Genomic DNA, 24,422 nt, shown 5'->3' with positions numbered 1-24,422 from the left:
GTAAGGTGAAACTATAAGTATCCTCACTGACCCCTTCTCCTTCTGCTAAAGTTATTCTTGCACTCTTTCATGAAAACAGAATTCATATTATGTCCAAATGAATATAAAGAGACATGGTTTAACAAGAATATTTCAAAATTCATGAATTAAAAAATTTGTTCCCTTTTGAAATAATGAAGTTCTAATATAATTGAGTCTATATGTAGCAAGCACGCCCTCTACTGGATAGAGGGCTCTCCTTTTCTACCTCTTCTGCACAAGTCTAACAGCTCTGGAATACTAAGGAACTAATTTGAGAGTACTGGAACAGAACTGCTTTAGTCATCATGCCTGTTAGCCGCCTGAACTGGCCTCTATCATTGGAGATGGAGCAAATGAAGGATTATAAATCATGAAAATTATAAAGTAATGGACCCTGCTTGTGCAGTACACCTGACACAAAAGTGCTGTGTGAGCATGTCTGTACCCATGCACGTGTGTTTTGACTACGAACAGTTTAGCAAACAGGTTAAAAGTATATCATCTCACACTGAGGAACTATTAGAGCCAATGTGGCTCTAAATAGGGATTTGGTAGGTGGCTGCTTATATAATAAATATACAAAAAGTGATGGTTTACAAAAGTAACCAATTAGAAAATGTACTGAAAAATTTCATGGCACTAGCATAAAAATATATAGTTTTAAAGAAAACTATAAAACCTTACTAAGGTAGAGTATAAGAAGGCTTGAATAAATGGAAAGACATACCATATTTCTAGATAGGAAGGTAATATTTTAAGAGTGCCAAACACTCTGCAATTAAAATGTAAAGTCAACACAATTCCAACAAAAATTTAATAAAAAAACTTTTTATAAAGAAAAAAATCAGTTATTATGAAGAATAAACACAAAGGAATAGCCAAGAAAAAATTTTAAAAGGTATAGAATTAGTTTTATTTTGGTATAGACGATGAAGAGTTAAGCATAAATCTGGAAGATTACTTTTCCTTACAATAACGTAATGATATTTTATAATAAATTATGTTTATTTTCCTGTTTAGCTTTAAGCTACTTTTTCCACTTCTTATGAATTAAGCTTTTGTTTCAGAGCTGCACTGCCCAAGGCCACAAGCCACATGTAGCTACAGAGCATTTAAAACGTGGCTAGTCCAAATTGAGATGTGCTCTAAGTATAAAATATACAACAGATTTCAAAGACTTAGTACCAAAAAAAGGTAAAATATCAATTTTTTATATTGATTACATGTTAAAATGTAATATTTTTGATTTAGTCAGTTAAAATATTATAGCAGAATGATTTCACCTGTTTCTTTGACCTTTCTAATGTGGCTACTAGAAAAATTTAAATTATACATGTGGTTCACATTATATTCTACTGTCCTAGAGTATAACAATAAGACCTTACTATGAAATGGAGAAAAATATTGCTCACATATACATATTACTAAGCATACAAAGTAAAAAGAATAAAATAGTGGTAATTTTCCACTGTTTATTAAAACAGCTGAGATGTACAATTGATATGGGGGATGATAAAAGCTGTAAACAGAAGCTGCTTAACGGTTTTCATCCTGTTCGTACTAGTAAAGCCACTAGCCATTATGGCTTCAGCTTCTCAAAAGTAAACCCAAGTTCCTCAAAAAGATAAACCCAGAATTACCATGTGACCCAGCAATTCCACTCTTAGGTATGCACCCAAAGGAACTGAAAGCAGGGACCTGAACAGATACTTGTAGTCAGTGTGCCGTGCAGCAGTACTCACAACAGCCAAAATGTGGAAACAACCCAAGCGTCCACCATCAGATGAACGGGGAATCAAGATGCGGCACATACATATACGGAATATTATTCAGCCACAAAAAGGAATGAAGTTCTGATACAGGCTACAACATGGATGAACCTCGAAAACATGCTAATAAGCGAAATAAGCCAGACACAAAATGACAAATATTCTATTATTCCACTTATATGAAATATCTAGAATAGGCCAATTTATAGACAGAAGGTAGATTAGAGGTTACCAAGGGCTGAGGAGAAGGGAGAACAGAGTGTTATTGTTTGGTACAGAGTTTCTGTATGGAGTGATCAAAAAAGTTTTGGAAATAAGTAGTAGTGATGGTTGCACAACATTGTGAATGTAATTAATGCCACTGAATCAATCACTTAAAAACAAAATGGCAAATTTTATGTTACGTATATTTTACTACAACTATTTTACTACAACTTATGAACTGTACACTTTAAATGAGTATGGTATGTGAATCATATCTCAAAAAAGCTGTTTAAAAAAAGTAACCCCAAAGCTAGGTAACCGGGACATGATTCTGCCACCTGCTAGCTGTTTAACCTTAAGGAAGTCCCTGCGCCCTACTCAGTGTCTCATTTTCTCCTCCACAACAACAGTAACTCTGTCGTTAGGTTGCTACGAGGATTAAATGACCTAAAATTGTAAAACAGTATGCACTATGCAACTGCTTGTTAAATAAACAAAACAGACTCCAGAGCCATGTGGGAGAGTGAAAATAAGGTAAAACCAGATGTTCGTGACACACACTAATTCCAAATTTTCTTAAATCATGAATGAATCTTGAAACTGCCAGAGTGACATGCAGGAAGTTATGTAGCTCACTACCCACCAACCTCACTTCAACTTGTTTTGTTGTTACCTACTTCCTGCCACATTCAGGGTGACTCTCCTGAAGGGCCCAAGAGTTTACTATTTTTGTAAATATACCAACCCAGCTGGCCAACTCCTGGTGCTAGTGATGGTGACAAAGAAATTCACAAGAGTTGTTACTCTTGCAAGTTCAGGTTAAGTACATAGTTAAACAGAACTGTACTGATGATGAAACATAATGAGGGTGAATTCTGCGAATTATTCTAGTAATTTTAATAATAGCTTTACCAATTATTTTAGCTCCGAATGTATGTGCTCATTAAGGGTCTAATTTTAGTTTAAGATGCTACCTGGGTTTAAAATCTTGGCTTAGCCACTTCCTTACCAGCTCCTTGTCCATGGGTTAATTATTTAACCCTTTTAGGTCTCAATTATTCCATTTGTAAGATGTGGATAAAAATAAAGTACCTACCTGAAAGAATTATTGTCAGGATTCAATAAGCTAATATTTAGAAGACACTTAGAACAATGCCCAGCATTAAAGAGCTCAATAAATATGAGCAATTACTATGAATTGCATTTTATAAAGAAAATGATATGCTATGAATAAATAGTTTTTAATGTGAAGATTTTCAACAGTTTCCATATGTATTCCTTAGGACATCAAAGGGTACTTACATGGTTTTTAACAATCAATGTCTTTCATACATTCAAGCAGCAGGGCAACAAATTTGACCTCTCTGAGAATGTATTTATTATTTAAAATAAATGATATATAAATTATTTTAGCTTTCGAGGATAAAATGAAGTGAAATAGATTTAGCTCTCCAGAAGAGAGATGTATCTCACCCTTGGACACCATTTCCTATACTACTATAGTGATTTCACAGATATAGTCAAATAAATAACGGAGCTTTCAGTATTTTCATTTAATATTCCCTTAAAATATAGTTTCCTGGATAAAAAAGCACACATTGTACCTTCCAGGCTCATAGCTCATCATGTATTTCAGGCTATACATATCTATTCCTACTTTTATATAATTAAGTTAGAAAATTTCGCTGTATTGGGTTTCCTGAAAGTTGGGCTAACAAATCAGTACAAATGCATTTTCTCTGATGACTAAAAAAATCTCAGTTACTTACCAAATTTTCTCTTTCAATCCTTTGTTGTTCCCTCTGTCTGTTGAGAGCACTATGATATAACTTAGGGGGAGGACCAGTCGATCTTCTTGGAATCGTACTTTTGCTTCCTGGTTTTTCAGCCTGTCTCGACAGTTCCTTCAAAAGCCTCTGATTTTCCCGATCAATCTGTCTCACCTCCTCTCTTGTGAAAGAGTAGTTTTTCCTGGGTGCTACTGAAGGCTGATCAAAGTGATGTTTTTGTGGTCCCTTTTTATCTAATTGCAGAAAAGCTACAGAAGTGAGCAAAAAAGGGGAAAATGGCTAAACAAAGTAGCACAGAAATATGATAGTATATGCTTTAGCTCCTATAAATGGAAACTACATTAATTCATGAAAAGGGATGTATGAAATAATGCCAATGACATCCAGGCTACAGTTGGGTAGAAAAAAATTCAGAGGCAGCTTAGAGTTTTATGCTCGTTGGTTTCTTTGGGAATAAAATGCTAACATAAAACCATGAAAATATTTTAATGAGAAATGTACATGGCACTGGTTGTACGCTGCTGGTATAATTTATGGAAAATGCCTTTGTCACATTCGTTTTATGTTCTCCTAAGGCGGTTTAAAAGTTAGAAACCTCTGGTGGAGTGCACTGACACAATACTTAGTTGAGATGGTTTTTGTTGGTTGGAGGGTATACTTCAAAAAATAAAATGTCCTCAGCATTGCAAACAACGGCCAGAAAATGGCAAAAGCAAACACAGAATATTCTGAAACCTTCAACTTAACCTGAAAATATTTTACTACACAAGATTTATGATCTTAATATTGGCATTAAAACAAATACTTGTATTATAAAAGTCAAACTTTTATTCCTGACTAAGCAAAAGCCAAATAAATACATTATATAAAAGGAGTTTTTAACAAAGAAAAATATTTTGCATACTATGATTATCAAATGAAGCTTTTATCAACATGCTAAATTCTTATATTTTCATTATTATAACAATATTCAGTGTCACAATTATTACTAAACATTTGTCAGAAGTTTCTAAAAATATTAAGCTGGCTCAGTGTTTTGGCTTAAGTCTGTGTTAAAAATGAATACCTTATATCAGATTAACAGAATGGTACATTTGTTTTAACAATATTTTTTTAGAGTAACCATTATTTGTTTTTATTAGAGCGTACCTTTATGTAAGCTCTTTTACTTCCTTAGTATTTTATGCTGTTAAAAGCACAGTGCAAAGGCAAAGAGGCATTTTAAACTCCATTTAAAAATGTGACTGGTGCAAAAAAGTTAAATCCTTTGAGCAAATTCACAAAAACTAAATCTACCTCCCAATGCTTAAACTGAACACTATCAAAGATTACAGAAACTTTAAAAAAAATGATTAACAGTGGCTTCCTGACAGGAAAAATTAGGAAATCAGTGGTTGATAATTTGTTGAAAACCATACCACACTAATGACAAAACCTGAATAGGAACCCATTTAGAAAGATATACATGGGGTTCAAGATGGCGGAGTAGAAGGATGTGCCCTCACTCCCTCTTGCGAGAGCACTGGAATCACAACTGACTGCTGAACAATCATCAACAGGAAGACACTGGAACTCAACAAAAAAGACACCCCACATCCAAAGACAAACAAGAAGCTGCAATGAGATGGTAGGAGGGCCGCAATCACAATCAAATCAAATCAAATCAAATCCCATAACCACTGGGTGGGTGACTCACAAACTGCAGAACAATTATACCACAGAAGTCCACCCACTGGAGTGAAGGTTCTGAGCCCCCCGTCAGGCTTCCCAACCCAACCCGCAGGTCCGGCAACAGGAGGAGGAATTCCCAGAGAATCAGACTGTGAAGGCTAGCGGGATTTGATTGCAGGACCTCAATAGGACTGGGGGAAACAGAGACTCCACTCGTGGAGGGCACACACAATGTAGTGTGCACATCAGGACCCAGGGAGAAGGAGCAGTGACCCCACTAGAGACTGAGCCAGACCTACCTGCTAGTGTTGGAGGGTCTCCTGCAGAGGCAGGGGTGGCTGTGGCTCACCGTGGGGACAAGGACACTGGCAGCAGAAGTTCTGGGAAGTACTCCTTGGTGTGAGCCCTCCCAGAGTCTGCCATTAGCCCCACCAAAGAGCCCATAGGCTCCAGGGCTGGGTCGCCTCAGGCCAAACAACCAACAGGGAGGGAACCCAGCCCCACCCATCAGCAGACAAGCAGATTAAAGTTTTACTGAGCTCTGCCCACAAGAGCAACACCCAGCTCTACCCACCACCAGTCCCTCCCATCAGGAAACTTGCGCAATCCTCTTAGACAGACTCATCCACCAGAGGGCAGACAGCAGAAGCAAGAAGAACTACAATCCTGCAGCCTGTGGAACGAAAACTACTTCACAGAAAGATAGACAAAGTGAAAAGGCAGAGGACTATGCACCAGATGAAGGAACAAGAGAAAATCCCAGAAAATCAACTAAATGAAGTTGCGATAGGCAACCTTCCAGAAAAAGGATTCAGAATAATGATAGTGATGATGATCCAGGACCTCAGAAAAAGAATGGAGGCAAAGACCAAGAAGATGCAAGAAATGTTTAACAAAGACCTAGCAGAATTAAAGAACAAACACCTAGAAGAATTAAAGAACAGACAGAGATGAACAATACAATAACTGAAATGAAAAATACACTAAAAGGAATCAATAGCAGAATAACTGAGGCAGAAGAACGGATAAGTGACCTGGAAGACAGAATGGTGGAAATCACTGCTGTGGAACAGAATAGAGAAAAAAGAATGAAAAGAAATGAAGACAGCCTAAGAGACCTCTGGGACAACATTAAACGCAACAACATTCTCACTAGAGGGGTCCCAGAAGGAGAAGAGAGAGAGAAAGGACCCGAGAAAATAGGTGAAGAGATTATAGTTGAAAATTTCCCTAACATGGGAAAGGAAATAGCCACCCAAGTCCGGGAAGCGCAGAGAGTCCCAGGCAGGATAAACCCAAGGAGAAACACGCCGAGACACACAGTAAGCAAACTGACAAAAGTTAAAGACAAAGCAAAATTATTAAAAGCAACAAGGGAAAAATGACAAATAACGTACAAGGGAACTCCCATAAGGTTAACAGCTGATTTCTCAGCAGAAACTCTACAAGCCAGAAGGGAGTGGCACGATATATTTAAAGAGGTGAAAGGCAAGAACCTACAACCAACAATACTCTACCCGGCAAGGATCTCATTCAGATTTGAGGGAGAAATCAAAAGCTTTACAAACAAGCAAAAGCTAAGAGGACTCAGCACCACCAAACCAGCTCTACAACAAATGCTAAAGGAACTTCTCTAAGCGGGAAACACAAGAGGAGAAAAGGACCTACAAAAACAAACACAAAACAATTCAGAAAATGGTCACAGGAACATATATATCAATAATTAATTACCTTAAATGTGAATGGATTAAATGCTCCAACCAAAAGACACAGGCTCGCTGAATGGATACAAAAACAAGACCAGTATATATGCTGGCTACAAGAGACCCACTTCAGACCTAGGGACACATACAGACTGAAAGTAAGGGGATGGAAAAAGATATTCCATACAAGTGGAAATCAAAAGAAAGCTGGAGTAGCAATACTCATATCAGATAAAATAGACTTTAAAATAAAGAATGTTACAAGAGACAAGGAAGGACACTACATAATCATCAAGGGATCAATCCAAGAATATATAAAAATTATAAATATATATGCACCCAACACAGGGGCACCTCAATAAATAAGGCAAATGCTAACAACTATAAAAGAGGAAATTGACAGTAATGCAATAATAGTGGGGGACTTTAACACCTCACTTATACCAATGGACAGATCATCCAGACAGAAAATTAATAAGGAAACGAAAGCTTTAAATGACACAATACACCAGATAGATTTAATTGATATTTATAGGACATTCCATCCGAAAACAGCAGATTACACTTTCTTCTCAAGTGCACAAGGAACATTCTCCAGGATAGATCACATCTTGGGTCATAAATCAAGCCTCGGGAAATTAAAGAAAACTAAAATCATAGCAAGCATCTTTTCCGACCACAACGCTATAAGATTAGAAATCAATTACAGGGAAAAAAATGTAAAAAACACAAACACGTGGAGGCTAAACATTACTAAATAACCAAGAGATCACTGAAGAAATCAAAGAGGAAATAAAAAAATACCTAGAGACAAATGACAACAAAAACACAACCATCCAAAACCTACGGGATGCAGCAAAAGCAGTTCTAAGAGGGAAGTTAATAGCAATACAAGCCTACCTCAAGAAACAAGAAAAATCTCAAATAAACCATCTAACCTTACACCTAAAGGAACTATAGAAAGAAGAACAAACAAAACCCAAAGATAGTAGAGGGAAAGAAATCATAAAGATCAGAGCATAAATAAATGAAATAGAAACACAGAAAACAATAGGAAAGGTCAATAAAACCAGAAGCTGGTTCTTTGAGAAGATAAAAAAAATGGATAAACCTTTAGCCAGACTCATCAAGAAAAGATTCAAGGGAGAGGACTCAAATCAATAAAATCAGGGCTTCCCTGGTGGCGCAGTGGTTAAGAATCCACCTGCCAATGCATGGGACCCGGGTTCGATCCCTGGTCCGGGAAGATCCCACATGCCGCAGAGCAACTAAGCCCATGCGCCGCAACTACTGAACCTGCGCTCTAGAGCCCACAAGCCACAACTACTGCAGCCCGTGTGCCTAGAGTCCGTGCTCAGCAAAGAGAGGAGCCACCGCAGTGAGAAGCTTGCACACCGCAACGAAGAGTAGCCCCTGCTCACCGCAACTAGAGAAAGCCCATGCGCAGCAACGGAGACCCAATGCAGCCTGTCCCTGGCCTCCAGCCCCTGGGAGCAGCTGGGAGGGGGTCCCTGGATCTTCCCTACCCCTCCCATATCTTTCTGTTCATTGTCACTCCAGCTGGCTGTATTGCTTTTTAATATTGCACCAAAGGTTTTTTAAATAAAATTAAAAAAGAAAAAGAGAGAAGAAAAACAAAACAAAAAAAGCTTTACAGACAAGCAAAAGCTAAGAGAATTCAGCTTTTTTTGTTTTTTGTTTTTAGATTTATTCACACTTTATTTTAACATAAATTCTTTGATCTGGGGGTCAGACATAATTTTTCATTTCAGCAGGACTTTCACATGATTACAGTCACAAAATTGGCACACTATATTAAAAAACTAAATCAGAGCTAGACAAAGCATGCAGCTTTATGCCAATTTAAATCTCATCATGCACCACCCCTCATACATGATTTTGGAAGAACTGGCTGCGAGCTTACTAAAATATTAACCAGAGAATGTCTGAGGTCACAGTTGACTGTTTACAAAATAAAACCTATTTTTCTAGTGCTACTCGTTTTGTTATAGAAAAACGTTACAAATAAAAATTAGTGCTATTCAAGGTGTTCATTTCAAAGTCACATATGATACACAGGTCCAAGCCATTTTTTCCTCTCATATAAAGATATCACAATACACAATGTGGAGACTGAATTACTGAAATACAAAGCATCATAAGAGACTACTACAAGCAACTCTATGCCAATAAAATGGACAACCTGGAAAAAATGGACAAATTCTTAGAAAGGTATAACCTTCCAAGACTGTACCAGGAAGAAACAGAAAATATGAACAGACCAATCACAAGCAATTAAATTGAAACTGTGATTAAAAATCTTCCAATAAACAAAAGTCCAGGACCAGATGGCTTTACAGGTGAATTCTATCAAACATTGAGAGAAGAGCTAACACCCATCCTTCTCAAACTCTTCCAAGAAACTGCAGAAGAAGGAACACTCCCAAACTCATTCTACGAGGCCACCATCACCCTGATACCAAAACCAGATAAAGATACTACAAAAAAAAGAAAATTACAGACCATTATCACTGATGAATATAGATGCACAAATCCTCAACAAAATACTAGCAAACAGAATCCAACAACACATTAAAAGGATCATACACCATGATCAAGTGGGATTTATCCCAGGGATGCAAGGATTCTTCAATATATGCAAATCAATCAATGTGATATACCATATTAATGAATTGAAGAATAAAAACCATATGATCATCTCAATAGATGCAGAAAAAGCTTTTGACAAAATTCAACACCCATTTATGATAAAAACTCTCCAAAAAGTGGGCACAGAGGGAACCTACCTCAACATAATAAAGGCCATATACGACAAACCCACAGCAAACATCATTCTCAATGGTGAAAATCTGAAAGCATTTCCTCTAAGATCAGGAACGAGACAAGGATGTCCACTCTCGCCACTATTATTCAACATAGGTTTGGAAGTCCTAGCCATGGCAATCAGAGAAGAAAAAGAAATAAAAGGAATCCAAACTGGAAAAGAAGAAGTAAAACTGTCACTGTTTGCAGATGACATGATACTATACATAGAGAATCCTAAAGATGCCACCAAAAAACTACTAGAGCTAATCAATGAATTTGGTAAAGTTGCAGGATACAAAATTAATGCACAGAAATCTCTTGCATTCCTACACACTAACAATGAAAAATCAGAAAGAGAAAGTAAGGAAACAATCCCATTCACCATTGCAACAAAAAGAATAAAATACCTAGGAATAAACCTACCTAAGGAGGTAAAAGACCTGTACTCAGAAAACTGTAAGTCACTGATGAAAGAAATCAAAGTTGACACACACAGATGGAGAGATATACCATGTTCTTGGATTGGAAGAATCAATATTGTGAAAATGACTATACTACCCAAAGCAATCTACAGATTTAATGCAATCCCCATCAAATTACCAATGGCATTTTTTTTTTTTTTACAGAACTAGAAAAAAAAATCTTAAAATTTGTATGGAGACACAAAAGACCTCGAATAGCCAAAGCAATCTTGAGGGAAAAAAAATGGAGCTGGAGGAATCAGACTCCCTGACTTCAGACTATACTACAAAGCTACAGTAATCAAGACAATATGGTACTGGCACAAAAACAGAAATATAGATCAATGGAACAGGATAGAAAGCCCAGAGATAAACCCACGCACCTATGGTCAACTAGGAGGCAAGGATATACAAGGGAGAAAAGACAGTCTCTTCAATAAGCGGTGCTGGGAAAACTGGACAGCTACATGTAAAAGAATGAAATTAGAACACTCCCTAATACCATACTCAAAAATAAACTCAAAATGGATTAAAGACCTAAATGTAAGACCGGACACTAAAAAGATGAAAAGACAACCCTCAGAATGGGAGAAAATATTTGCAAACGAATCAACAGACAAAGGATTAATCTCCAAAATATATAAACAGCTCATGAAGCTCAATATTAAAAAAACAAACAACCCAATCAAAAAATGGGCAGAAGACCTAAATAGACATTTCTCCAAAGAAGACATACAGATGGCCAAGAGGCCCATGAAAAGATGCTCAACATCATTAATTATTAGATAAATGCAAATCAAAACTACAATGAGGTATCACCTCACATCGGTTAGAATGGGCATCATCAGAAAATCTACAAACAACAAATGCTGGAGAGGGTGTGGAGAAAAGGGAACCCTCTTGCACTATTGGTGGGAATGTAAATTGATACAGCAACTATGGAGAACCGTATGGAGGTTCCTTAAAAAACTAAAAATAGAATTACCATATGACCCAGCAATCCCACTACTGGGTATACACCCAGAGAAAACCATACTTCAAAAAGACACATGCACCCCAATGTCCACTGCAGCACTATTTACAATAGCCAGGTCATGGTAGCAACCTAAATGCCCTTTGACAGATGAATGGAGAAAGAAGATGTGGTATGTATATACAATGGAATATTACTCAGCCATAGAAAGGAACGAAATTGGGTCATTTGTAGAGACGTGGATGGACCCAGAGACTGTCATACAGAGTGAAGTAAGTCAGAAAGAGAAAAACAAATATCATATATTAACGCATATATGTGGAATCTAGAAAAATGGTACAGATGAACCGGTCTTCAAGGCAGAAACAGAGACACAGATGTAGAGAACAAATGTATGGACACCAAGGGGGGACAGTGGGGGGCGTGGGGGGGGGGAAATGAACTGGGAGATTGGGATTGACATGTATACACTAATATGTATAAATTAGATAACTAATGAGGACCTGCTGTATAAAAAATAAATAAAATAAAAAGATATATTTGTACTATATATAATTGAAGTATCTTCTTCCAAGAAATATCCATTTTTTAGAATTTAATAAGGTTTCCAGATTAATTTAGCCATTTATGAGAGCCTTTAAAATTAAATTCTAGAGGGAATTAAAAGTAAGCTATTTTCCTAATGTCATTTAAAAAAAGGTTTTAAAAGTAAAAGAAGGCAATAGCTAAAAAATAAAGGAAGAATTTCAGTCTAATTCATTTAAAAAGATAGCATTCTAACTCTCCTTGATGGAAAAGTATATGTTGGATGTTATTTACTGACACCAGGCATCACTAGCACATTTTTCTAAAGTGGCTGCTATGTGCTTTAGCACAAAGCAACCTCCAATATATAATCCATTGACTTTCCAATTAAGATCTAAAAAAAGTTAACTTGAATAAACTTTCAGGGATACAAACATATTTATATAAATTGTACATATTTAAAGTCACACATTTAAGAAATATTGCTTTTTCCTAATTTTCTTTAATGAAACAATTTTGCTCAAACTCTTTACAGTATTTCAATATGTCCATCATAGCTAGAGCCACTTCTTGACTCATCTAACACCATTTACTGGAAGTACCAGCTTAACTTGCACCTAAGCTAACTGAGATACAGACAGCATTTAAAAATTTTATGTGTAATGCTATTAATGGAAAATTTACCCCAAGCCATATTAAGTCCTTATTCACATAATATTAGTTCTTAAAAAAAAATCCATCCTGTAGGCATATTCATGATCTCTATTTAAAAAAACCAATGATATTTGCTTTTTAAAATGATTTTTAAAGGTTTAAAAAAAATCCAACTCTTATAATTGAGAGGTGACAATTCAAGGAATAATAACTAAATTTACTAAACTTTTGTCTTCTTTATGAACATCTTGTCAGATGAGAACTTCTGTGACATTCTTCCGGTCTCCTTCCTTTGCATCTCGGCAGGCCTGTGATGGCGTGGACCAACACAATACAGCCCAAGGCTCGGCAAAAATGGAGACAGACACAGGCCACCCCCCCTTATTGGCTGGCCCAGGGGCCCAAGCACAAGGATTCCAGCATCCTGGAAGTATCAATGGTTTATTTTACCACAATAATAAGACAGGATAGAAAGAGATGAACTAGAAAAAGGAATTGGGGGGCTTCCCTAGTGGCACAGTGGTTAAGAATCCTCCTGCCAATGGAGGGGACAAGGGTCCGAGCCCTGGTCCGGGAAGATCCCACATGCCATGGAGCAACTAAGCCCGTGTGCCACAACTACTGAGCCCGTGCTCTAGAGCCTGCGAGCCACAACTACTGAAGCCTGCGAGCCACAACTACTGAAGCCCACACGCCTAGAGCCTGTGCTCCACAACAAGAGAAGCCACCGCAATGAGAAGCCCGCGCATCGCAACGAAGAGTAGCCCCTGCTTGCCTCAAGTAGAGAAAGCCCGCGCGCAGCAACGAAGACCCAACAGAGCCAAAAATAAATAAATACATAAATAAATAAATTAATTTAAAAAAATGGAATTGGTCACTTTTCAAGCAAAATTTAAAGAGAATATAAGAGTCAGGACTTCTGGGGTTCAAAAGTATAACTACTACTTCAGCTTCCTAGTCTCTCCCAGCAGAAGGTTTTCAAAGTACTCGAGCTATAACCGAGGAACCACGCCCGAGGAGCCACAGCTGCACCTGGACTTGATTTAAACCCTGAATCTCCAGGTTGGAGGGATCTTTGGAAAGGGGGAACATATTTTTGCACTGGGGAGGAATGTAAATCAATGTATGGCCAGAGGCTGGACTGAAGAGGTTTTGAAACGTGTCCATGTTATTTGGCACTCCTCCCATTAAGAAGGAGGGTCTATGCCCTGGGAAGGTTTATAACCCTTTAAACCAATAGAAAATGGAAGAAATGATGCTATGTGACTTCCGAGGCTAGGTCATAAAAGGTGATGAGGTTTGTGCCTTGTTTCCTGGAACACTGTCCTTGGAGCCCTGAGCCAGCTGCGCTGAGGCTGCGGTATGTGAAGAAGCCAGGCCACGGGGAGAGGCCACACGTGGGTCCTCTGCTCAGCAGTCCTGGTCTTCAAGTCACCCCAAGCCCAGATATCTGACGTGTGAGTAAACCAGCACTCAGATGATTCCAGACCCCCAGCTGTCAAGTCACTCCTGCCTTTGAGTCTCTCCATACCCTAAATGTTGGGGTAATTTGTTATGTAGCAACAGAAACCGATATTTCATCACTTAAAAAAATTTTTTGTGTGATAGACAAACAAAATACCCACGGCCAAGAGCAGTCTACAAGTTTATTTATTTATTTATTTATTTGGTCTAACTGATTTGGTCTAACCAACTTCTTCCACAGTGATTATGGCTTTGTCAATTTGATCATCTAGGTCTGTTTTGCTTTTATTATACATTTTAAATCAATGGCTATTAAATCTTTTTAGTATATTTGGTCAGTTTATTAATGTAAAACACTCTTGTCCCTTTCAGTAATTTTCACATCCTGAATTCTATTTTGTGTACGACTAAGATTGATATTTCTATTTTCTCCTTGTTACCTGTTCGGCATATCTTTTTCAAGCCTTTATTTTCATTCCTCCTATGCTATTTTAAATATCTTTGCAGGTGGATTTGATTAAAACATTTTAACCCCCTCTGATATTATCTTCTGATAAAACCATTTACTTATATTGTTTGATCTCTTTTCTCACAATTTTATTTCTTTAAAAAATGCTTTTTTTGTTATTTCTTCTTTTTTCCCTATTTTTCCCCCTTTTGGAAGACTGACGATGATAAATTTTTTTTTCTCTAATAGACTACAAATGCTATATTCTAATTCCATTCTTCTAGAATAGAAGTTCTTAAACTTCTTGGTCTCAGGACCCTTTCATTACATCTAAAGATTATTGGGGACCCCAAAGAATGTTTATGTGGGTTACAGTTATCAATATTTATCATGTTAGAAATTAAAAGGAAAAAAATTTAAAGATATTTATTAATTCGTCTGAAAATAACAATAAACCAGTTATATGTGAACATCACATTTTTATAAAAAAGAAGTTTAGTGACAAGAGTAGCAGAGTTGAACATTTCTGCAAATATTTTAATGCCTGCCTTAATAGAAGACAGCTGGATTCTCATATCTGCTTCTGCACTCACTCTGTTGTGCTGTCATTGTCATGTAGCCCCTGGAAAACTCCACACGTGACAGGAAAAAGTGAAAAGCAAATCATGCCTTCGCTTTACGAGTGAAAATAGTTCTGTCCTTGCAGATCCTCTCTAAAATCGTTGAGCTTGCTCCTTTATTAGGTTCTTCACGTGAGTCTGGTGCCTCTGTTGATTTGAGCTTTTCTCAAACCTTCGGTAGTATCTGGTGGTGGGCCGAGGGTATCTGAGATTTCCTGCCTGCCTATCTGAACCCTGTCTGCTGCAGCCTGCCAGCAAAGGCAAACAACGTGCTGCCAAGGGATGTGCCAGCAGCCACTAGTCCCAGCGTGGGCATCCCCTTTCTTACCAAGGGTAACAGGGTCTGCATCTTCCCCTTGAACACCGTACTGCTTCATTTCCTCCTATGTTGCTATCAGTTTAGCAATAGGTCTGACAGGTTTCTCTGCTCATCAATGCTTCCTTATCCCGTTTCTTTCTCTTATATTAGTTTTTCTTCCCAGGATACACCCTCTAATAATGTATCTAATTATTTCCTACAGAATCTAGGTGGTAAAATCTGAAGTGGTGCATTTCTAAACCCTCTCTGTTTCGCCCTCTGGATTCTTCCTAAACTGACCTCATTCTACCATTACAAAGGATGAAAGGTACTTTAAAATCTAGTCATGTCAACTTCACTGCTCTCCAAACAGGAGCCATTCATGCCATAAGCCAATGCCTCACTTTGGTTTCCTCCACTACTCCACTTTTTAATGCCCTCTCTGCCTATTCAGGGATAAACAGCCCAAGGCCAAAGAACTAATTCCAATCATACCCTTTCAACATTTGTACAGCAAAGGAAGGCTAGGGATGGGAGTGGGAAGTCCCCCCAAAGTAAGATGTCTAATAATTCTAGTCTCCACTGACTTTCCCTTCTCACATTCTCACAGAACTCCAGAACCCTGAATTTAGAATGGACCTTAGCAACCTATATCAACTACCCTCATCTTACAAATGAAGAAACTGGGGCACAGAAAAGTTACTGCTTGTCTATGGTCATGTGGATGACACCCAGAAGCCTAAAAGTTTCTTTTTTTTAAGTCTTTATTGAATTTGTTATAATATTGTTTCTATTTTATTTATTTTTTAAATTAATTAATTTATTTTTGGCTGCGTTGGGTCTTTGTTGCTGTGCACGGGCTTTCTCTAGTTGCAGCGAGCGGGGGCTACTCTTCGTTGCAGCGCGCGGGCTTCTCATTGCGGGGGCTTCTCTTGTTGCGGAGCACGGGCTCTAGGCGCGCAGGCTTCAGTAGTTGTGGCATGTGGGCTCAGCAGTTGTGGCTCGTGGGCTCTAGAGCGCAGGTTCACTAGTTGTGGCGCACGGGCTTAGTTGCTCCGCGGCATGTGGGATCTTCCCAGACCAGGGCTCGAACCCGTGCCCCCGGAATTGGCAGGTGGATTCTTAAACACTGCACCACCAGGGAAGTCCCTATGTTTTGGTGTTTTTGGCCCCGAGGCATGTGGGATCTTAGCTCCCTGACCAGGGATCAAACCCACACCCCCTGCATTGGAAGGAGAAGTCTTAAGCACTGGACCACCAGGGAAGCCCCAGCCTAAAAGGTTCTGATTCTGCTTTCAGAATTTTCTTCACCCCTCTATGTGAGTATTCAAGTTCAACACTGTTTCATTATTCCATGGCCTATAATTGGGACACTTGATTTTATGTTCTTTTATTATTAACTTTCCTTTCACAGGTTTAATATTTTTTAGTTTGAACTCACAAACTTATTAACAAAACATTTTTAAACCAATAAATAATGTTAACAGTGTTAGCTAACAGAGGCATCCCTATCTAAAGTCTCACCCAGTATTTGCTGTAATAGCTTGCAAAATTTTTACCTCAGAATTCACTGTCTGAACGAATGAAGTGCTCTACTGTAGCTGTACTTGAGCTAGTGAGAATGTTTAAACTGAGAGGAAGCAGAGCCTGCTGTGTTCCTACTCAGCTGGTCTCTGATGGGATCGCAGGTCCTGCTCATACTTTTTAAAATGTGTTACGCATTATCACTATCATCTTCCTCTCATTAAGTGAATTTAACTTCCCAGGAAGTGGAAAAGGCTGTGAAGAAATTAGGTGAGCCAAGAGGCCTAAAAGGCCCACAGAGTGGGATAAATGTTGGAAGTAATAAGGCTTATTGAGATATGAGTGCAGAGGGGCATAGCTTGGCCATGCACACATCGCATCTCACATGTCCGTGGAAACTGGGCATGTGAAAACTTAATGAAAGAAATGAAGAAAACTTAATGAAAATATTCTTGGATCTGAACAGCTTCACTGGGTAAACCGAGAATGAATTATAATTTGAAAAATCTAAAGAAATACCTTATGCAATAGACTGATCTCCATAATTAGCATTTAAAATACTTTACTACTATAAAGAATCTTTGGTGGGTTATTACTGACTCCAATAACAGATGTATCAACGGGCAGAACGCTGCTTTGTTCCTGTGCCTGTAAAAGCCCTGAACACCGCCTACTGGCAGGTCACTGCGATCAGGGCTCCCTACGGTGCAACAGTATGAATAAAGCTTTCCTTCTACGTTTTAGCTCAGTTTCCAGGTTAAAACAGTGTTTCAGTGCTTCAATTATATTTGGGAAACGGATAAGGGATTTGGGGTGGATTATCATTTTTCCAACTTAAAAATATATAGGCTTTCTGTATCTAAAAAGTTTCAGAAATGGATTAGATAAGAGTTGTGAGGGATACCCCTTAATTATTTTCAATGGAACCAGGTAGTTTTTTTTAATGTCTTGATACTCAGACTAGGGTCCCTGAATCAGCAGCATTGGTATCACCATCGGGCTGGCTAGAAATGTAGCTCCTTGGATTCTACTCTAGATGAACTGAACCTGAATCTACATTTTAACAGGATCCCCAAGTGATTTGTATGTATATTGAAGTTTGAGAAGCTCTGGCCTAGTGGATAAAGCTGGCTGCCCAATTAGCATATATTCCTACTGTTGGGGTTCTGGGCAGGTCACCCCCAAATATGCCAAAGTGCCATATTGATGATTTTGAATTAAAGTTACTTAAGAAAAAGCTGGTGCAAGAAGGACACTTTGACCCTCCTGTCTCCCTGAAAACAAGAACTGAATCTCTCAATGTGAAAGGTGCCCTCCCTGTACCAGGAGGGAGAGAGCCAACCTTATCACCAGTGATAGGGAACTGGGGACCAAGAAGGCTGTATAAACAAGCCTGTTCTTCTTTGCTGACTTACTACTCCAAGCCCAAATCCTGTTAAGATTCTTCACTAATTAAAAACCCAAACCTAAGGTTCTTTGTCCTGTCAATTCCTCACAAAATTTATTGTTTCTTTGTCTAAAAAGTATGAGAGCTGCCTGCCTTGGTTACTTCTTAGCTCTTATTTCTCTGAGACCTCCATAAGTATGATTTAAATTTGTTTTTTTCTCCTGGTAATGTTTTGCCTCAATTTAATTTTTAGGCCAGCCAAAAGAACTCAAGAAGGAGAGGGGGGAAATTTTCTCCTCCTTGACACTACTTTCCTCCTTCTTACTTATTAACACATCCTGATTTTTTTTTTTTTTTTACAACATCTAGCTCCTCCCCATGAAGCTATGTCCTTAAGAGGAAGTTGACCTCCCTCTCTGGACTCCCAACCCTGACTCCAGAGTGAGTTTATTGGCCTGGAATAATCCCGTTCACCTTGCCAATCACTGTTTCAGGAATGGGAGTGTAACTCAGTTCTGAGCAATGAGACGTAAGTGGAAGTCAGTTCAAGGTTCCTCCACTCTAAGAGCCAGAGGTAAAGGCAGCTTCCGTTTCTCTGGACAGTCATGTCTGCATGTGGATACTAAAAGTTGCTCCAGACATCTCCTGGTAGCCTAAGGATGAAGCCAACACCAGGGCTGGGGGAATACAGTGACAGAACCTGGGTCCCTGAGGACATTTTTAAGCCACTGAGTCAGTCAACCCTCAAGCTGGTCTATCTCTGGACTTCCTGTCATGTGAGAAACACTTTCATTAGGAATTTCTGTTTCTTACATCCAAAATCACCCTAAATAATACAAAGAGATAATCATTGATGGTACTGAACAAAAAGCTCAGATATCACAGACTATTTTCCATTAGATGGTTTTTTTAAAACCTGACAATTCCAAAAGGGTCAAATGTTTTCTTCCTAAAGCAAGATTTTTATTGGCTGTGTCCTCTCTCATTCCTAGAATGGAGTGATGCTTATAATTTGTGGAATCAAATAGTACTTATAAAAATAAAAAAATGGAACAGTGGGCCCTTAAAATGAACCTACAAGTCATATTATACATTTTCATTTATCTTATGTAACATTTATTTTCAATATACTTACTTTTCTAATCTAAGAAAATTTTGTAAGATACTTTATAATGCCAAATGTTTGGCTGCTACATTTTTTTTTTTTTTGGCTGCTACATTTAAACACATATAAATCACAGTAGAAATTATTAAGAACAATGTAGCAATAGACATTCGACACAGAAGAAAAAGCAAATATATTAAGATGCATATTATTAATACAAAATATTAGGAGCAGTCTGCATTATCACATCAGATAGATTTTTATGGTTTAATTTCAACTACCTTCCAATTTTTTTGCATTACAAATATGATTTTAAGAAACCTGTCACTTCAAGAAAAACTGACAGTATCTGTTGGCAATCGTAAAATCTGAGCATTTTAGCAAAAATTAGAATTTTTGATAAACCTGAGTTTGATAGCTTCCCAAGAGCTTTCTAGTGAGATTGGTAGTGATATTAACAACTGTGATTTCTGTATGGTATATTATGAAATATGTCAACATTTATATGCTCAGTGAACCAACATTTTCCAAATAACCTATACATCATGTTACAAAACCATGCAAGGGCAAACAATACATTCAAAATGTAAGACCGAGCAATAAGTTCTAATGTAACGGACTACAAATTAATATCAGTTTCAAACTGCACATTGCAACTAACATTTAAGAAACTACTACTGGGCTTCCCTGGTGGCGCAGTGGTTGAGAATCTGCCTGCTAATGCAGGGGACATGGGTTCGAGCCCTGGTCTGTGAAGATCCCACATGCCGCGGAGCAACTAGGCCCGTGAGCCACAACTACTGAGCCTGTGCGTCTGGAGCCTGTGCTCCGCAACAAGAGAGGCCGCGATAGTGAGAGGCCCGCACACCGCGATGAAGAGTGGCCCCCGCTCGCCGCAACTAGAGAAAGCCCTCACACAGAAACGAAGACCCAACACAACCAAAAATAAATAAATAAATAATTAAAAACTTAAAAAAAAAAAGAAACTACTATTTGTGGAATCTTGGTGTGGTATCAAAAAAAAATCTAAAATTAACGGAAAAGGCTATTAAAACACTCCATTTCCAGTTATATATCCTTGTAAAGCCAGATTTTCTTCATACACTTCAACCAAAACAATATATCACAATAGCTGTATGCAGAGGCTGACATGAGAATACAGCTATTGCCAGGCATTAGAAACTAGCAAAAATCACTAACTTTTTTGGAACTATAGTTACGTTGTATAGAACATGTTACTTATATTAATACATAATGGGGCTTCCCTGGTGGCGCAATGGTTAGGAATCCGCCTGCCAATGCAGGGAACACGGGTTCGTGACCCGGTCCGGGAAGATCCCACATGCCGCGGAGCGACTAGGCCCGTGAGCCACAACTGCTGAGCCTGCGCGTCTGGAGTCTGTGCTCCGCAACAAGAGAGGCCGCGATAGTGAGAGGCCCGCGCACCGCGATGAAGGGTGGCCCCTGCTCGCCGCAACTAGAGAAAGTCCTCGCACAGAAACGAAGACCCAACACAGCCAAAAATAAATAATAAAATAAAAATAAATAACTTAAAAAAAGATACATAATGGGTTTACTATTACTATTCTTAAATGAACTAATAAATATTTTTTAAACTTCTGATTTAATTTCTAATATGGTAAATATTTATATAGATATAACCCACTAAACAAAAGCTCTCTGGGGTCCTCAATAATTTCTAAAAGAGTGCTTTTAGTCTTAAGGCCAAAAAGTTTGAGAACTGTTATGCTAGAGCACTGGGACTGGTGCTGGAGATCCAGAAGAGATGAAGACAAAGGCAGCCCTCAACCTGACAAATTATCAACCCGATTCGTCATACACCTGATCTTACAGACTGCAAAGTGGCCATTACAATTTTTTTTTTAAGTGAAAACTGTTACACTAAATGGCTTGATAAAAAATTAGAGATATTCCCTAGAGAAGAACACTAATCAAATATATTAAAGATTATAATGCAGACAGAGGCACAGACTTATTCTGTGTATTTCAGATGGCAAACCTAAAGCTAATGGGTAACTGTTACAAAATCAAATTTCAGTGAAACATGACAAACACTTCCTGACCATCAGAGCTGTGAACAACAGAAGAGTCCTCCCAGTCCGTCAGTTAATAAATACTGTCTATTATGTGCCAATACTTGCTAGATTTGGGGATTCCATCAAGGAATAAGATGCTGCCCTCATGTTGCTTACACTAATTCCAGAGTCTCATGGAAGGAAATATGTTTTTGTGAGAGAGAGGCAGGGATGGGGTATGCAGCTTCTACACAGAATGTTCAGAAAGAGTATCCCTGAGAAGGTGACATAGAAGCTAAGACCCTAGAAACAGACTGAAGTAGCCTCTACAAAGAGAAAGGCCAATGGCAAGTGCAAAATGCCTCATGAATGCAAAGTATTCTGAGAACAGTAAGGAAGGAGTGTGACTGGACCAAGAGGTAAGGAGAGAGACAGAGGAAAGGAGATGTAGGCAAGTATCCATATGATGGGCAGCAGTGAATCATTCATCACTCTTAACTGCATATTAGACCAAGTGCATCAGAATCTCATGGCAGAGCCTAGGCGTCGGTATTTAACAGTTTGTTTTGATAATTTAACAGTTCTCCAGGTGATGCTAATGTACTGCCTCGGGTGAAAATCACTGATATAAAGTCTGTTAGCCTATGAAAAGGAATTTGGATTTAACCTAAGAGTAAGCCCACTGAAGAGTTAAGAAGGAAACTAGTAGGATTGATTTATTTTTTAAAAGATCACTCTTGGTTGTTAGGGGAAGAAGGAGAGGGGCAAGAATAGAAAACTCAATCCTGAAAGTTTTAAGAGACTGAATGAGCATTTATCAGGAAAGATGTATTGAGTAGAGGCTTAACCACTAGATGGTAATAGCCAATGCCAAGAATCTGATTTTTCAGACACACTAAACATCAATAGGTACGATCAGAGCAAAGAAAACATATAAAAGAGGGAATATTCACAAGTGTAAACTGCTCCAAAATACACTTTATCAATCTGACCATGAGACTCATTTGACTAAATAGGGGATTTATTTATGCCCTTACATTGCCACCATATGTAAATTATGTAGCTGAAGATTTATTCTTTCAAATAACATTTCAAACAAACGAAGACAGTGAGTCCTATTTACAACTTAAAAATTTTATCTCCAACTGCCCCAAAACCTAACCAGCAAGCTCAATATTTTTACAGTTTTATATTAACTAGTCAAAGATAAAGTTCAAAGTTGCTTTTATTTCACCTGGAATATATTGTTCCCTTCAAACTAAATAATGGGTAATAATAAATTGAGACAGAAATACAGCAATCAGGATTATCCTAATTCTAAAATACTTCTATCTTAAAGCAACTAAAACTTGAATTATGCTATTTCATCAACTTGGTAATTATTTTCAAGTAATGCTCTTTCGCCTTTAATTTAAAATCTGAATAGTCTCCTACAGTTTACTCTGAGTTCTCTAATTTGCCAGCACTCTTGCCACTTTCCCCGAAACAGGTCAGGTTATTTTAACCTTAGTGCTGCTGCCTTTCTCAAAGAAGAAAGTGAAATATATCTTAACGCCCGTGTCTCTACCAAACGTGGGAAAACATCTGGCTCCCCTTCTCTTGTTTACTTTATCCATCTGGTCTCTCCAGGCATTTTGAGTTTGTAAGGCACTAAACAGAATCAGTATGAAGTAGTTTCTAGTCCTAGCTGAGTAGCTTTGCAGTAATATAAACAACGATATTCCAGATATTTTAAAATGGAATATTTGGTAAAGTTATGATAATATCAATGATCCCAAACAATAAAACGTACCTACTAGAAAAATCAAGGCAAATTCATATCATTTAATATTTAAGCTCAATATAATATTAAGTTTAAGTTCAATACACAGTTTTTAAAATTACCTTTTAAAAGATGATTCAGGTCCATTGTGTCATGTAAGACGTTTTGCTTGTATCTGTGGTCTAAATGGGAATCCAACACTGTCGACATTGAGGCAAGACTGGGCTCATGTTTTTCTTTCCCTGTTTTGGCTGATTTCAAAGATTTTGAATTATTTTTAAAATCCTCAACATTTTCATATACTTCTTGACTCACGTTCTCTTGCCTTTTAACTTTCATTTTTTGATCGTTTGACGCACCCAGTTCAAAAGACTGAACAGGGCTGATGTCCGGAGTCGATAAAGGAGTGACATCTGTCACAGTATCTTCAGATTCCTCGGTGTAGTCACCGACTTTTGGTTTAGTACTTGAAGTCCGTGCTCCTGTTGATTTTTCTCCCAGTTTATATTTCTGTTTTGGTGGCAAGTGGGTTACACCAGACAGACGCTTCTTTAATGATGGAGATGAATCAGATAAACAGACATCAGACCCGGTATTTGAACAGTCTGTATCGGAACTTGAAGACGAGGAGGACAGAGAAGAAGAGGAGGAAGAAGAATTACTTCTGGTATACTTTTTACTTATGCTTTTCTTGAAGTTATTAGATGGTTTAGCTGACTTTGATCTGACATGATGGTTTTTCTCATCATCACTGCTTTCCTCTCCATCTGTAGAGTAATCACGTTCACCTTTTAGAATTTTGGGAATGCTACTTGGGATGGGCAAGTGTATTTTATGTTCTACTGTAGCATTACACAATTTTGATCTTGAAGAAGTGGTCAAGGACAAAGAATTCCTAGCTTGTACATTATCATTTTCTATGGGGTGTTCTTCTGGAGGAATTTTCTCATTTCTTTCAATTCCCTTCTCAGTAAGATCATTTTTCCTTCTTTGTATTCCAAATTTCAAGTTTACATTTTCCGTATCTTTATCTATTCTCTCTTCATCGTCATAATTTTGCTTGTCAAAAACTGAGTTGCTTTCACATTTCTTTGCTTCTTCAAAGTCACTGTCAAAGAAAGAATGGTCCACTTCACCTTCTGATATATCTCCAAACCGATCCATGACGGCAAACATATATC

General features: G+C 38.0%; 1 protein-coding gene across 3 annotated transcripts in view; it reads right to left on the bottom strand.

Annotated features, from left to right (window-relative positions):
• The window catches only part of CFAP97 (cilia and flagella associated protein 97), a 47,465-nt gene that overhangs the window by 6,436 nt on the left and 16,607 nt on the right, over positions 1-24,422 (bottom strand). For 2 of the 3 annotated variants that reach the window (XM_082375285.1, XM_082375284.1), the window contains exons 2-3: positions 23,364-24,421; positions 3,764-4,032 (exon numbers count right to left, since the gene is read on the bottom strand). In XM_082375285.1, coding sequence (XP_082231411.1) covers positions 3,764-4,032; positions 23,364-24,417 — 1,323 coding nt within the window. In that variant the 5' untranslated portion in view covers positions 24,418-24,421. The remainder of the gene's footprint in view (positions 1-3,763; positions 4,033-23,363; position 24,422) is intronic. The other variant, XM_082375286.1, reaches the window with a different exon arrangement.

This window comes from Balaenoptera borealis (genome assembly GCF_965194805.1).
Source record: "Balaenoptera borealis genome assembly, chromosome: 21".
NCBI classification, from domain to species: Eukaryota; Metazoa; Chordata; class Mammalia; order Artiodactyla; family Balaenopteridae; genus Balaenoptera; species Balaenoptera borealis.
Note: the sequence above shows the minus strand (reverse complement) of the source record. Positions and strands in the feature narration are given on the sequence as shown.